The sequence below is a fragment of the Tamandua tetradactyla genome, chromosome 4 (assembly GCF_023851605.1).
Source record: "Tamandua tetradactyla isolate mTamTet1 chromosome 4, mTamTet1.pri, whole genome shotgun sequence".
In the NCBI taxonomy this organism is placed as follows: domain Eukaryota; kingdom Metazoa; phylum Chordata; class Mammalia; order Pilosa; family Myrmecophagidae; genus Tamandua; species Tamandua tetradactyla.
In genome coordinates this window covers 147193727-147210107 of record NC_135330.1, presented here as the reverse complement: position 1 = coordinate 147210107, position 16381 = coordinate 147193727, and the positions used below count along the sequence as shown (strand labels likewise).

General features: G+C 35.0%; 1 protein-coding gene across 13 annotated transcripts in view; it reads left to right on the top strand.

Moving 5' to 3' along the window:
- The window catches only part of RBM26 (RNA binding motif protein 26), a 96950-nt gene that overhangs the window by 65967 nt on the left and 14602 nt on the right, over positions 1 to 16381 (top strand). For all 13 annotated transcript variants that reach the window (XM_077158503.1, XM_077158502.1, XM_077158507.1 and 10 more), the window contains 2 exons: positions 1401 to 1601; positions 4965 to 5051. In XM_077158503.1, the coding sequence (XP_077014618.1) occupies positions 1401 to 1601; positions 4965 to 5051 (288 nt within the window). The remainder of the gene's footprint in view (positions 1 to 1400; positions 1602 to 4964; positions 5052 to 16381) is intronic.

Below are 16381 nucleotides of genomic sequence, written 5' to 3'. Positions count from 1 at the left end.
TGTGCTTCTCTTGCCTCCTAAACTTGACATATGTCTATCCACTTACCCAAACCACTACTCTGGGAGTTGTAATTGACTCCTCTCCCTTTCTTTAAATATCTATATCTACTTAATTACCAAAATTTTATAGATGTTACTTCCAAATACACCTTAATCATATTTACTTCTATCTCTGTTGTCAACAGCTGTAGTCCAAGCGTCTGTCTTCAGTTGTTGGGATTACTCTCATGGCCAACTCACTGGTTCCCTGGTTTGCTTTCTCTGTCATCTAATTTACTTCTAAAATTTTAGCCAGAATGACATTTTTAGCACTAATTCAATTATATCATTCTATTTCCCTGCTTAAAATCCTTTACTTGATTTCATGGCACTTGGGCTCAAAATCAAAATCCATAATATGGTTCTCAGTGTTATGCATGATCTGGCTATGCCTATATCTCCACCTTTTCTCTCTGTTTCATGTGCTACAACTGGATTTTATTCATTCCTTGAAGAGCCAGTTTCCTGAGACCTTTGTTCATACTGTAAACTCAACCTCACCCTTTCCACATTTGTTCTTTTGTTCCTTCTTTGATTCATTGAACAAAAATTAGATAACTGTCTGGCAGCTACTGTTGCAGGTGCTGGGAATAAAGCAGATAATGAACAGAAAAAACAAAACTCTTTCGTGAAACTTTTAATCTTATTCATTCTGCAGATCTTTGAGATTTTTGTTCAGATCTTCAGGTTAAACATTTCCTCACTTTATGAGTCACTTCTAATTAATATAACTAAGTAATTTAGTTGTTTAGGGTCTCTACCCCTCTAGGACTTGAGTTTCATGAGGGTGGGGATTGGCACACAAACAGTGCTCATTAAATATTTGTGAAATGAAGGAATGGCATGCTAGATCATATAGAGTGGTGTGAAATATAAATTGCTGTGCTGCATTGATTCTGTGTTAGTGGCAGGTGAACAGAATGATGAATTCAAGGTTTATCATTGTTTGACTGTACCTACTAAAGTCAACAGGCAAACAAATATAAACACTAGTTGGAAGTCATACATTTACTGTGGAAAATACTATATGGAAATCCAGAGTTACTTGTCTTTCTGTGATATATTTTTTTTACCTTCGAGAGCAAGAATTTATTAGAAGAAGGTATATCTAGGTGTTTCAAAACTTTGCTTAAGTGAATGTTAAAATTTCTAAATTCAAAACCACCTAATTTTAGTTTCACTTTAAAAACTAAAACCACAACTTAGAATTATGTGGATCTTATAAGGCATGATTTGAATATCATGTCAAATTGCATAAAAGTTTTGCTTATCTTCCAGAGTTTAACACCTTAGAGAGTTTAACACCTTTGAATTGTGCTAGTAATTGCACCATTGTTTAAACTGTGTCTTATCTCTTCTAGGCTGCAAAACGAGGGATTCTGTCATCAGGTCGGGGTAGAGGAATTCATTCAAGAGGTCGAGGTGCAGCTCATAGCAGAGGCAGGGGTCGAGGTCGGGGTCGAGGTGTTCCTGGGCATGCTGTGGTCGATCACCGTCCCAGGGCATTGGAGATATCTGCGTTTACAGAGAGCGATAGAGAGGATCTTCTTCCTCATTTTGCGGTACTTTCTTGTTTGTTTGATCCCAACAAAACAAGTACTTATAATCATCGTTGGGAATGGATATAATGGAAAAAGAAGTTATGCAACAATATGAAGAATTTACACCCATTAACCTGACCATAGAGTTTGAATAATCTGTAATAACTTTTCTTAATTTATTAGAAAGTAGAAATTGTAGAGTTTTTAAAAAAATTAATATCTGACAGAAATGTTACAACTTTATACTTACGCCTTCAAATATTGTGGAATGAATGATTTAACTTTAAGTAGTATATGTAATCAGGTAGGTTAGTTTCATTTGACATTTACTTTAAGGAAATATCTAACATTGCACAGCCCATCCAGATTTTTCTTTTATTAAAATGGAATTTTATTTTTTTGGTATTATATTCTTTATTTTACAAATTTTCTTATTTAAGAAAATAAACAATATGTTTAGAACCACCAACAGTGAATATCTTAGTTAGCTTAGCCATAGGCGTATTTAAATAAAGTCTCCATATAATCATTGTAAAGCCTGTATTTGCACAGAAAGTTTCATAAACCAATTTAAAATTAGGGCAACAAGGGAAAAAGGATAGCAAAGTTTTTAAATTCTAAGTATTAAAAACTAACTTAGATATCATTTGATTGGCTGTCAAAACTGAATGTTCTCAAAATACCAAGTAGAAAGTTCTTACAAATATCTGCATTACTCTGTTAATGATCTGTGCTATTAAATGTTTTCCTTATTTCAGGAAAATATGAAGATACAAATATTTTTGTATATGGAAATCTTAACCGCCTAAAATGGATATCATAGTTAGCTTATCCATAGGCATAAAAAAAAAAATCTAAGTGATCATTGTAAAGCCTGTTTGTACAATATGTTTCATAAACCAATTTAAAATTAAAGCAAGGAAGGGGAAAAAATCTATAAATACAGATATCAGAGTTACATGAATTATAAATATTAAGCAGTATCTTAAATATCATATGATTAACTATCAAAACTGTGTGCATTCTCAAAATGACACTGTATTCTTGATCTAGATGTCTCAGAAATGAAAAAGACAAAATTTTGGTAGATCATCTTGATGTTGCTTTAGTCAGTGCCAGGATATAATTAAAGCAGCCTATCTAATGGTAACAGACTGACCTATGAGAAAGGGGAATGGAATCCTGGTCACTGCTAGTCCGTTATTTACCTTGCATTTCCTGGGATTTAGTGGATTCTTGTGTAAAATGGAGGTTATACCCAATTAATAACCTTTTCAACTTAATGACACGATTCTTGGTATTATCCCAAAGGTTAGTTACTAAACATCATTCTGTATTACTCTGGAAAAAATGAAAGAAATAAAAAACCAGTTGTTTTACCCTCAAGGATTTTATGTATGCTAGTGTAATTCTAACCTATTAAGCTTAACTACAAAAATAATTTTTAATCAGGTTAAATTTCTTAGAACCATAAATACTTTAGTAACTTAGAGAAATTCTTTCACATAGGCATATATGGAAAAAGAACAGTAGAGGAAAGTTTCATGAGGTAGTAAAACTAGAGCTTAGCTCTTAAAGGACAGGAAAGCTAGTTGATAGGTACACAAATAATTTAACCTTTTGAAAATTCAGATTTAAATGTTTTACAAATATATTCCAAAGCAGTGTGGCTGTACAGAAATGAAACTGTGCTTTGTCTTAGAACATAGGGGGACACTGAAAGAAATGGCCCATATTTAGGAATAATTTAATGATTACTATTTAAGGATGAGGAATCTGGAATGTCATTTGCTTGATTTGTGCAAAAAGAAGAAGGGAATCATAAACTAGAAAGGAGTTTGGAATTTATCTAGCCCAACTCTTCTATGTTTCACACATCCCACATGAGGAAGATCAGATAACTTAAGTGTAATATAGTTGTGAATAGTTACACAGCTAACCAGGAAACCATCAAAGAATATGCTAATATAATCCAAACAGACAAGATGAATTTGGTAGAGGAATGAACATGTTTGTGCAAAACTAAGATGATTTTAGTTTAAGGACTATTCAGAGTCCCTAAGTGGAAATTTGTTTGGAGACTTGAATCTAGAGCTTCACTCAAAGTCAGTAGTGGTAATGTACTTTTTTAAATTACTAAAAAAAATAAAAAATGTGTTAGTCTTAAGTAAGAGTGTGCTTGAGTTAACGTTTAGCTTATCTGTCTCTGTGGTTTGAACAGAGGACATGTATGAGAGGGAAAATACATTATTAAAGGAATATTGGTTATTACAAATTATGATTAACAAACACTTTCTTTACTTTATCCAAGGTGACCAGTAGTTATAAAAATTGCACCTGAAACTTACACAGCACTTCTTTTCTGACAGGTGTTATTCTGCGTGCTTTATAATAACTCATTATAGTATGAGTTATTTGAATAACTATATGAGGTTGGTGCCTTTATTATGCCCATTTGATGAGAAAATGAAGCATGAAAAGCAAAAGTAACTTGCTCAAGTTTACACAGTTAATAACTGGCAGAGCTAGGACCTGACTGGCTCTAGAATCTATTCTCTTTACTGTGCTCTGCAAAATTTTTCTCTGTAGTGTATCTGTGTTTTTAATGAGGTTATAGTTGTAATTTTATTTTTTAGTAAGAAATAGAAAAGGAAAGTATTAGTAATAATATATAAGGGACTAGAATTTTATGTGCTAAAAATCAGTGTTTGTAGAAAAATCCTAACCGTGGAAAAAATAAAATTCACTGGGCAAAAAATAAGCATAAGTTAATGCATTTAGCTTTTAAATGTCCTAATTTTTAAATGTCTTGTGGAGTATATAGCCAAAGTGAAAGCTTTAAATGTTTTACAAATACATTCCAGAACAATGTGGCAGTTATAGAATTTCAAAGCTGGGTCCATTAGAAGGTTAAACCTTTGAATTGAAAGACTTGGGCTTTCATCCTGGTTATTAATTTCACTACTTTAGAGAAATTATTAAATTCTCTGAATCTTTATTTCCCTATATTCAGTTGGGAACAATATCAAAAACTCATTGAATGTTCCGAGTATTAAATATTCTGTATAAGAAAGAATTTAGCATATTCTGAAATTGGAGTAGTGAGGGATAAGGACATTATATTTCCTTTATTTAAAGACTAGTTAAATCGGCTATAAGTTTCCTTAATTCTGGAAAGTGTAGAATTACAAGATTGTAATATTGAAACTAGAGGCTAGAGCCCTTTATATAACAGTGTCAAGTGTTAAAATTGATTATTCACCATTCTTTACTGTTAACCAGCTTGAATTATATATTCTGGGTTGTTTTTTGAGTATTTTTAAAAACATTACGGTTGGATGTTTCAAAATATTTATTTGGGAAACTTTTTTTTTTAATTTAAAGCAATATGGTGAAATTGAGGATTGTCAGATTGATGACTCTTCACTTCATGCAGTAATTACGTTCAAGACAAGAGCAGAGGCTGAAGCAGTAAGTATTTTTTTGAAAATTCAGATTTAAACATTTTTAAAATATTTTTATTTTTAATATAAATGAATGTTTTTGTTTGTTAATTTTTTGGGGGTGGGAGTGGTAACATGGGCTGGGGATTGAACCCAGGTCTCCCGCATGGCAGGCAAGCTCTGCCATAAATGAATGTTTTAACTTAACAAATAAGTATGTTTTAACAGTAGATAGAACATGTGAAATAGATTGAACAGTAGATCGATAACAAAGTCTGTGCCTAAAGGCACTTCCTAATATAACATAGTTAGGCAATTATATATTATGATATAGTTAGACTATGAAAGTATTCACCAAAGTGAATGTCAGGTTGTTTTGTCTTCAGACACCAGGAATTCACCTTCCTTGCTATTTCATAGGAGAGAAGACCACCTTATTTTTCATTATGCTTGTTCTCACTTGGCCCAGAGCAAGGTCAGCTTTGGCAGAATGGATGGTGAAGGATAAATTAGAAACTGGGAGTATAATCCTGGTGATTGTCCTTTTTAACCATCCCTTACCTACTACTGCCCAGTCTCAGCAGACTGAACTCTAAAGAAGTGTCCCTAGCTAAGTAGTACTACCAACTAGGCCTCTACTGCTTTTTGCCCAAAGCATAAATCTCCAGCTTTTAGAAGTACTCTTAGTATTGTTTTATAAGCAGTGTGTCTTAAATTATTTTCCCAGAGACTGACCAAAAATATATACAGCCTTGTCTTTCATTTTGGGTTTAAAAAGTTTAAAAAAGGAAAATAGGAGTGCACTATGGGAGGATTCGTAGGAGCCTTTTTAGCACTGTGTGTTCTTCCTTTAGGAATTGTAGAGAAGATAACTTTTGCCCTTGGGAAAATACCTTAAGAATTCTAAATAATTAAGCTTATGTGAATGGAAGAGTAGGAAGTTTTTCAGAAGTTTCACAGTGATTGTGGTCTAAATAAGTTTTGAAAAACTCTGAATTGATTTATCCTCTTTTTAGCAAACTCTACTTGTCAGCACCATGATACAGTGCTAGAGGGTTTATCTAATATCAGTTGCTCTGTGGGCATTTTAACCAGTGTTAAGACTGTGAATCTGATAAGACTCAGGAAAGTATTCAGCTGGAACCCTGAAATTACCTGGTTAGGGTAGGCTGGGGAGGGGGGCTTATTTTACCAAGAATAGGAATTCCTGATTCTGTCTTTTTCAAACTAATTTTGAGCAAGTTTCATTTATAGATATTTTCTAAAACAAGTAATTTATAATTGAGAAGAGTTTAAGACTTTCTTAGCAACTTGTGTATAAATTAAATTTAAAAATAGATGTTCAGTCAACTTTTTTCTCAAAGGTATTAGTTGAATACAAGTTTAGAATAGGCTTCCTTTAAATGATGGCTTTAGTTAAAATTTTCAGTGTATTGTTAGGTAGGGAGCCTGAGTTCCATCTCTTCCTGTCTTATTTTCTGGGAAGTAGAAATATAATGAAACAGTGTTAGTTGTTAATATACAACAGGTTAAAACATTACCAGATTTGTGGACTTTGCATTAACTTAAAAAATATGTACCAGTTCTCCTTGCTTACTTATGTGGCTGAAAAAAATTTTTGTCTCTTAAATAATTTTTGAAAGTTTTGCTCCTGGTATGATATATTGACATACACCTTCCTTCTTGGGTCTGGTTTTTCCATGTTAGATGTATACTTTTATGCATTTTTATACAATGTATATATTTTCCAAAATGAATAACAGTCATTAAAAAGACCTGTTAGTGTATAAGAATGACTTTGACATTAAATTAAATGAAGGTTAAGGAAGTGACAATATAACTAATGTTAGGTGTATTGAGAGTTAGCCTTTTTAATGTAAATACCATTTTGGTTTGATTTACTTAATAGGTTGAAAGAAACAATTACCACTGCTATGGTAAATATTTGAAATTAAGTTATAGACGTTAAATCATAAAACATTTCGCTAAACCAAAAACTTCGTTAAAAAATTGAATGTTCTATTTTAGAAAAAAAATAGAAAATTAATTTGAAGTTTATTTTATGCCATTGGGCTTAGATTAGATCAATAGTTGACAGACTTACAGATTTCAGGGCTTGGTAAGGTTTGAGAATAAAAAATTGGTATGTTTGACATAAAGGTGCCAGTTTTTTATTTTGTAAAGGAAAGATTTGCCATCACCATCATTAAGAAATTTTTAACCCTAGAAAGGTAAGCTCAGGATAAAATATAGCCCTTCCAAAGACAAGAAATTGTCAAACTTTGCCAACATTTTTATCTAAATATTACATTTTTCTTATTTTCTTAATTATTGTTCTAGATGGTTAAATTTATCTTTATTACTGTAATTTTAGATGCATAGAATTTCAAGGCAAATGTATGGGAATTAGGTAATTGAGACATTCAGATATGGCTGAACAGTGAGAAATTTTCCCTAGGAAAGAGATTTAATAATTATAAGGACTAAAAAATAATAATCAGGACCCCTTGCCTTCCGAAAAACAGCTCCTCTGTGCCTGGACTACTGGCCTTGCAAGATTGAACTGCCGCCACGCCACTCACCGCCTCTGGCTGCATCAGTCAAGAGTTAGGAGCCTTAGGACAGGCCCAGGGAAAGGCTGAGGGGCGGATATGAGCTGGCATGTCATTCCATCGCGGTGGCCGCACAGTTTTATGAGATTGATATTAAAGATGTGACTTTCACCAACAGTGCACATACATTTTCTCTTCTTTTTGGACCTCTATTTTATACCACAGTGCTGTAAGGTTTAGAGCTGTCTCTAGATGGTTCAGAGTATGGATTTCATTGAAAGTGCCCTACAGAGACCTCCGAAAAGAAAATATTTAACTAGCGCAAGAAAATCTATGTTTCAAAAATTTTATGACTTATATATTGAAGAATGTGAAAAAGACCTGGTGTTAAGAAGTTAAAAAATGTAAAGAAGCTTGTTATGCAAGAGACATTGTCATGTATAGTAGTCAACCTGCACCCAGGAAATGAGGAATAGTTTCTAATGCTTAGGGGAGAAATGGATCAAATTCTGAGACCATTTGGCTGCCTTATGAAGGAGAGTTGCTTAAATACTTGGATGCAGAGGAATTACCTCCTATTTTGATTGCTCTCCTAGAAAAATCTCAGATTAATATTTTTCAGTGTGCCTTAGTCATAGCAGTATGGTATAGGCAGCTTAGTAACATGAAATCTGGTTACCAAAGTAGGCATATTCTTTTATGCCCAACAATGCAGCCTTTAATCTGTCATGTACATTCAGTAATAAGTGATGACCCTTAATGCACTCAGGAGGGCAGACTTTTGCTTGAGATCCAACTGATCTTCACTACAGCTGAACCACTCTGTCTGGACCCTTGTGTGGCCGTGACCCACAGTCTGTGAACAGGCTTCTCTGTAACAAGCAGAAGATGAACATGCAACTGATGAAACAGTGTTTGAAGAGATAGTCTAGATCCTCTCTGAATCAACAGTAGGATCTCTCTCATTGTCCACTTCCACCTCAGCTAAGGTTACTTGATTTCCTACAAAAAAGAAAAGAAAAGCAAGTCAACATTATGACCTCAAAATTTCTAAAGCAGGAAATTGTGTAACTATGCGGAAAGAGTCCGTGTAATTTTGGCTGTACTTTCTGAAGTAGATGTGGAGAAATATGCTAAAGTAGAAAACTCTATCAAATCTGATAACTCACAACCAACAGTCTGGAAAGCCCATGATGTCAAAGGTGATAATGTATTTGAAAGTGAAGTGGATCCATTTTTTGACTCCCTTCCCCCAACTCCTAGTAGTTGTTAAGATTTACTCATTCAAAACCTTTCAGTTACTTAGAATAGTGCCTGGAACAATCTTAATGTTAGCTATCATTAATATTGTGCTTTTTTTTCAGAATGAAGAATGTTTGGTAAATCAATGAAACTGAATAGAAACAAGACAGAGTAAAATGTTTTAAAACTCTTAACTCTTTAGACCTGAGTTAGAAGCACTGAATTGGGTTCCTAGAGGATAGTACAGAATGAACAGTCAGAAGTTGATAGGACTGAGTAAATAGTAAATTCATAGCAAGAAAAATGTGTAAAAGTAGATTTGAGAGTAATCGTGTACATGGCAGAGTTTTTTGGTTTATTTTTACTGCTTCATTTAATAGTTAAGTACTGCTCAGTCATTTGCACTGTGCTACCAACCAGAATTAGTAAATCCAGTTGTGAAGCTTGTGAGAAAATGACCATGAGACTTGAACTCAAGAGTTAATAGAATGAAAATCTTTCCTTGTAAGTCCTAAAAATTAGATTTTATGTGTTTTTTTTTATAGCTGGTAATTTAATGTAACTCCTCCTGCCTAAACACTGTATAATGTGGTTATTACAGATATTAATAAACTTGCTTTTCGCCTTCTTTTATACATTAGTTCTATCATTATCATTACTAAATACACTAGGACAGGAGGTTCAAATTCTTCTGTAATTATCTATACCTCTGGGCAGTTTTCCCGACTCTGTTTTGCAGAATGCTGGTTCTGCAAGCACTATGCGGTTATAAACAAGGATTTTCTTGTCAAATAAGTTTGTGAAAAGCTGCATCCTATATACTCCATTTAGAATCACAACCTAAATGACTCTGAGAAATCAGGAGGTAAACATATTTAATTTCCTGAAAATCATTAATATTTCCTAAATATTATCAATTGCCTTACCAGCATTTACATTTTTCCCGATTTTTATAAATTATTTAAAACAATTGAAGAATTTGAAAGATGATGTTTTGTAGAAAGATCTAGTATTATTAAGAGGACAATTCTCCCATAATTTTTATGTATTTCTGGAAGTAGACTTATTTTATTAAAGTTTATAAATACACACAAATACATATATTTGTATGTATATGTGCATGTATGTGTAACCTTCCAGAAATACAAACTGTTCCTCTTTATTAGAAGCTCTGGAGATTTTTTTTTTTTTTATTAATTAACGGAAAAAAATAAAAAAAAGAAATTAACCCAACATTTAGAAATCATACCATTCTACATATGCAATCAGTAATTCTTAACGTCATCACATAGATGCATGATCATTGTTTCTTAGTACATTTGCATCGGTTTAGAAGAACTAGCAACACAACAGAAAAAGATATAGAATGTTAATATAGAGAAAAAAAAATAAAAGTAATAACAATAGTAAAAAAAAAAAAAGACAACCAGACAGACAAAAAAACAAAAAACAAACAAACAAACAAAAAAACAAAAACCAAAAATTATAGCTCATATGCAGCTTCATTCAGTGTTGTAACATGATTACTTTACAATTAGGTATTATTGTGCTGTCCATTTTTGAGTTTTTGGATCTAGTCCTGTTGCACAATCTGTATCCCTTCAGCTCCAATTGCCCATTATCTTACCCCGTTTCTAACTCCTGCTGGACTCTGTTACCAATGACATATTCCAAGTTTATTCTCAAATGTCGGTTTACATCAGTGGGACCATACAGTATTTGTCCTTTAGTTTTTGGCTAGACTCACTCAGCATAATGTTCTCTAGGTCCATCCATGTTATTACATGCTTCATAAGTTTATCCTGTCTTAAAGCTGCATAATATTCCATCGTATATATATACCACAGTTTGTATAGCCACTCCTCTGTTGATGGACATTTTGGCTGTTTCCATCTCTTTGCAATTGTAAATAACGCTGCTATAAACATTGGTGTGCAAATGTCCATTTGTGTCTTTGCCCTTAAGTCCTTTGAGTAGATACCCAGCAATGGTATTACTGGGTCGTATGGCAATTCTCTATTCAGCTTTTTGAGGAACCGCCAAACTGCCTTCCACAGTGGTTGCACCCTTTGACATTCCCACCAACAGTGGATAAGTGTGCCTCTTTCTCCGCATCCTCTCCAGCACTTGTCATTTTCTGTTTTGTTGATAATGGCCATTCTGGTGGGTGTGAGATGATATCTCATTGTGGTTTTGATTTGCATTTCTCTAATGGCCAGGGACATTGAGCATCTCTTCATGTGCCTTTGGCCATTTGTATTTCCTCTTCTGATAGGTGTCTGTTCAAGTCTTTTTCCCATTTTGTAATTGGGTTGGCTGTCTTTTTGTTGTTGAGATGAACAATCTCTTTATAAATTCTGGATACTAGGCCTTTATCTGATATGTCGTTTCCAAATATTGTCTCCCACTGTGTAGGCTGTCTTTCTACTTTCTTGATGAAGTTCTTTGATGCACAAAAGTGTTTAATTTTGAGGAGTTCACATTTATTTATTTCCTTCTTCAGTGCTCTTGCTTTAGGTTTAAGGTCCATAAAACCGCCTCCAATTGTAAGTTTCATAAGATATCTCCCAACATTTTCCTCTAACTGTTTTATGGTCTTAGACCTAATGTTTAGATCTTTGATCCATTTTGAGTTAACTTTTGTATAGGGTGTGAGAGATGGGTCTTCTTTCATTCTTTTGCATATGGATATCCAGTTCTCTAGGCACCATTTATTGAAGAGACTGTTCTGTCCCAGGTGAGTTGGCTTGACTGCCTTATCAAAGATCAAATGTCCATAGATGAGAGGGTCTATATCTGAGCACTCTATTCGATTCCATTGGTCGATATATCTATCTTTATGCCAATACCATGCTGTTTTGACCACTGTGGCTTCATAATATGCCTTAAAGTCAGGCAGCGCGAGACCTCCAGCTTCATTATTTTTCCTCAAGATGTTTTTAGCAATTCGGGGCACACTGCCCTTCCAGATAAATTTGCTTATTGGTTTTTCTATTTCTGAAAAATAAGTTGTTGGGATTTTGATTGGTATTGCATTGAATCTGTAGATCAATTTAGGTAGGATTGACATCTTACTATATTTAGTCTTCCAATCCATGAACACGGTATGCCCTTCCATCTATTTAGGTCTTCTGTGATTTCTTTTAACAGTTTTTTGTAGTTTTCTTTATATAGGTTTTTTGTCTCTTTAGTTAAATTTATTCCTAGGTATTTTATTCTTTTAGTTGCAGTTGTAACTGGGATTCGTTTCTTGATTTCCCCCTCCGCTTGTTCATTACTAGTGTATAGAAATGCTACAGATTTTTGAATGTTGATCTTGTAACCTGCTACTTTGCTGTACTGCTTTATTAGCTCTAGTAGTTTCGTTGTGGATTTTTCCGGGTTTTCGACGTATAGTATCATATCGTCTGCAAACAGTGATAGTTTTACTTCTTCCTTTCCAATTTTGATGCCTTGTATTTCTTTTTCTTGTCTAATTGCTCTGGTAGAACCTCCAACACAATGTTGAATAATAGTGGTGATAGTGGACATCCTTGTCTTGTTCCTGATCTTAGGGGGAAAGTTTTCAATTTTTCCCCATTGAGGATGATATTAGCTGTGGGTTTTTCATATATTCCCTCTATCATTTTAAGGAAGTTCCCTTGTATTCCTATCTTTTGAAGTGTTTTCAACAGGAAAGGATGTTGAATCTTGTCAAATGCCTTCTCTGCATCAATTGAGATGATCATGTGGTTTTTCTGCTTTGATTTGTTGATATGGTGTATTACATTAATTGATTTTCTTATGTTGAACCATCCTTGCATACCTGGGATGAATCCTACTTGGTCGTGATGTATAATTCTTTTAATGTGTTGTTGGATACGATTTGTTAGAATTTTATTGAGGATTTTTGCATCTATATTCATTAGAGAGATTGGCCTGTAGTTTTCTTTTTTTGTAATATCTTTGCCTGGTTTTGGTATGAGGGTGATGTTGGCTTCATAGAATGAATTAGGTAGCTTTCCCTCCGCTTCGATTTTTTTGAAGAGTTTGAGGAGAGTTGGTACTAATTCTTTCTGGAATGTTTGGTAGACTTCAAATGTGAAGCCATCTGGTCCTGGACTTTTCTTTTTAGGAAGCTTTTGAATGACTAATTCAATTTCTTTACTTGTGATTGGTTTGTTGAGGTCATCTGTTTCTTTTTGAGTCAAAGTTGGTTGTTCATGTCTTTCCAGGAACCCGTCCATTTCATCTAAATTGTTGTATTTATTAGCGTAAAGTTGTTCATAGTATCCTGTTATTACCTCCTTTATTTCTGTGAGGTCAGTAGTTATGTCTCCTCTTCCATTTCTGATCTTATTTATTTGCCTCCTCTCTCTTCTTCTTTTTGTCAATCTTGATAAGGGCCCATCAATCTTATTGATTTTCTCATAGAACCAACTTCTGGTCTTATTGATTTTCTCTATTGTTTTCATGTTTTCAATTTCATTTATTTCTGCTCTGATCTTTGTTATTTCTTTCCTTTTGCTTGCTTTGGGATTAGTTTGCTGTTCTTTCTCCAGTTCTTCCAAGTGGACAGTTAATTCCTGAATTTTTGCCTTTTCTTCTTTTCTGATATAGGCATTTAGGACAATAAATTTCCCTCTTAGCACTGCCTTTGCTGCGTCCCATAAGTTTTGATATGTTGTGTTTTCATTTTCATTCGCCTTGAGGTATTTACTAATTTCTCTTGCAATTTCTTCTTTGACACACTCGTTGTTTAAGAGTGTGTTGTTGAGCCTCCACGTATTTGTGAATTTTCTGGCACTCCGCCTATTATTGATTTCCCATTTCATTCCTTTATGATCCGAGAAAGTGTTGTGTATGATTTCAATCTTTTTAAATTTGTTAAGACTTGCTTTGTGACCCAGCATATGGTCTATCTTTGAGAATGATCCATGAGCACTTGAGAAAAAGGTGTATCCTGCTGTTGTGGGATGTAATGTCCTATAAATGTCTGTTAAGTCTAGCTCATTTATAGTAATATTCAGATTCTCTATTTCTTTATTGATCCTCTGTCTAGATGTTCTATCCATTGATGAGAGTGGGGAATTGAAGTCTCCAACTATTATGGTATATGTGTCTATTTCCCTTTTCAGTGTTTGCAGTGTATTCCTCACGTATTTTGGAGCATTCTGGTTCAGTGCGTAAATATTTATGATTGTTATGTCTTCTTGTTTAATTGTTCCTTTTATTAGTATATAGTGTCCTTCTTTGTCTCTTTTAACTGTTTTACATTTGAAGTCTAACTTGTTGGATATTAGTATAGCCACTCCTACTCTTTTCTGGTTGTTATTTGCATGAAATATCTTTTCCCAACCTTTCACTTTCAACCTATATTTATCTTTGGGTCTAAGATGTGTTTCCTGTAGACAGCATATAGAAGGATCCTGTTTTTTAATCCATTCTGCCAGTCTGTGTCTTTTGATTGGGGAATTCAATCCATTAACATTTAGTGTTATTACTGTTTGGATAATATTTTCCTCTAACATTTTACCCTTTTTATTATATATATCATATCTGACTTTCCTTCTTTCTACACTCTTCTCCATACCTTTCTCTTCTGTCTTTTCGTATCTGACTCTAGTGCTCCCTTTAGTATTTCTTGGAGAGCTGGTCTCTTGGTCACAAATTCTCTCAGTGACTTTTTGTCTGAGAATGTTTTGATTTCTCCCTCATTTTTGAAGGACAATTTTGCTGGATATAGGAGTCTTGGTTGGCAGTTTTTCTCTTTTAGTAATTTAAATATATTATCCCACTGTCTTCTAGCCTCCATGGTTTCTGCTGAGAAATCTACACATAGTCTTATTGGGTTTCCCTTGTATGTGATGGATTGTTTTTCTCTTGCTGCTTTCAAGATCCTCTCTTTCTCTTTGACCTCTGACATTCTAACTAGTAAGTGTCTTGGAGAACGACTGTTTGGGTCTAATCTCTTTGGGGTGCGCTGCACTGCTTGGATCTGTAATTTTAGGTCTTTCATAAGAGTTGGGAAATTTTCAGTGATAATTTCTTCCATTAGTTTTTCTCCTCCTTTTCCCTTCTCTTCTCCTTCTGGAGCACCCACAACACGTATATTTGTGCGGTTCATATTGTGCTTGAGTTCCCTGATACCCTGTTCAAAATTTTCCATTCTTTTCCCGATAGTTTCTGTTTCTTTTTGCAATTCAGATGTTCCATCCTCCAAATCACTAATTCTATCTTCTGTCTCTTTAAATCTATCATTGTAGGTATCCATTGTTTTTTCCATCTTTTCTACTTTGTCCTTCACTTCCATAAGTTCTGTGATTTGTTTTTTCAGTTTTTCTATTTCTTCTTTTTGTTCAGCCCATGTCTTCTTCATGTCCTCCCTCAATTTATCGATTTCACTTTTGAAGAGGTTTTCCATTTATGTTCGTATATTCAGAATTAGTTGTCTCAGCTCTTGTATCTCATTTGAACTATTGGTTTATTCCGTTGACTGGGCCATATTTTCAATTTTTTGAGCGTGATCCGTTATCTTCTGCTGGCATCTGGGCATTTAGACAGATATCCCTAGGTGTTGGATCCAACAGTTTGGAAGATTTTTCTGTGAAATTTCTGGGTTCTGTTTTTTTTTTTTTTTCATCCTGCCCAGTAGGTGGCGCTTGTGGCACACGTTTGTCTGCGGGTCCCACCAGTAAAAGGTGCTGTGGGTCCTTTAACTTTGGAAAACTCTCGCCGTCGGGGAGGTTCGCCAGCCGAAGTGGCTTGGAAGGGTACCAGCCGGCCCGGGGTCCGAACGCGGGGAGGGTCGCCGGCCACCGCACCCCGGGATAGCACTCGTCCGAATTTCCTAGTCGGCCTGGGGCACCAAGCGTGGCGGGAGGGCGCCAGCCGCCTCGGCCCTGGAGAGTGCACCGTTCCCGGGGAGTCACGGGTTTGGAAGGGACCCCCCACCGTCACCGTTCTCCACGGCCTGGGAATATCCGATCCAATTCTCTCAGTTGGTCCGGGGGGCCGCGCATGGTGAGAGCGCCAGCCGCCGCGGTTTGAGGGGACCGCCTGTCCAATTCTCCAAGCCGGCCCGGAAAGGGGGAAGGGAGTGACTCCGGTCGCTTGCTGCCCCGCCCGGTGAAGCCCACGCCCCTCGGCAGTCTCACCGGAGCGGGTTCTCTCAGCCAGTCAGCCGTTCCAGGATGGCGTACGCTGTCTTTTTGATCTCTGTCGTAGCTTTGGGAGCTGTTCTGTATCGTTTCTACTCCCCTAGTAGGTGTTCTGGAGGAGGAACTAAGATCCGTGTGTCTTACTAAGCCGCCATCTTCTCCGGAAGTCAAGCTCTGGAGATTTTTAATATTTTAAATGAGAAATGAATTTTATCGTATTGAATATTTATAGAAAGATAAATTTTTTTCCCCTTTCATCTATTTATATTATTTCCTAATATTGAACTCTGCTCATTTCTGGGATAAATACCATTTAATTTTATTTTTCTTTATAAATCATTGGAGTGTATTTAAAGAAAGTTTTTTTAATTGATTACCCTTTAAATGGATTATCAAAAGTATGATTGTATTGTGGATTTTGGCGG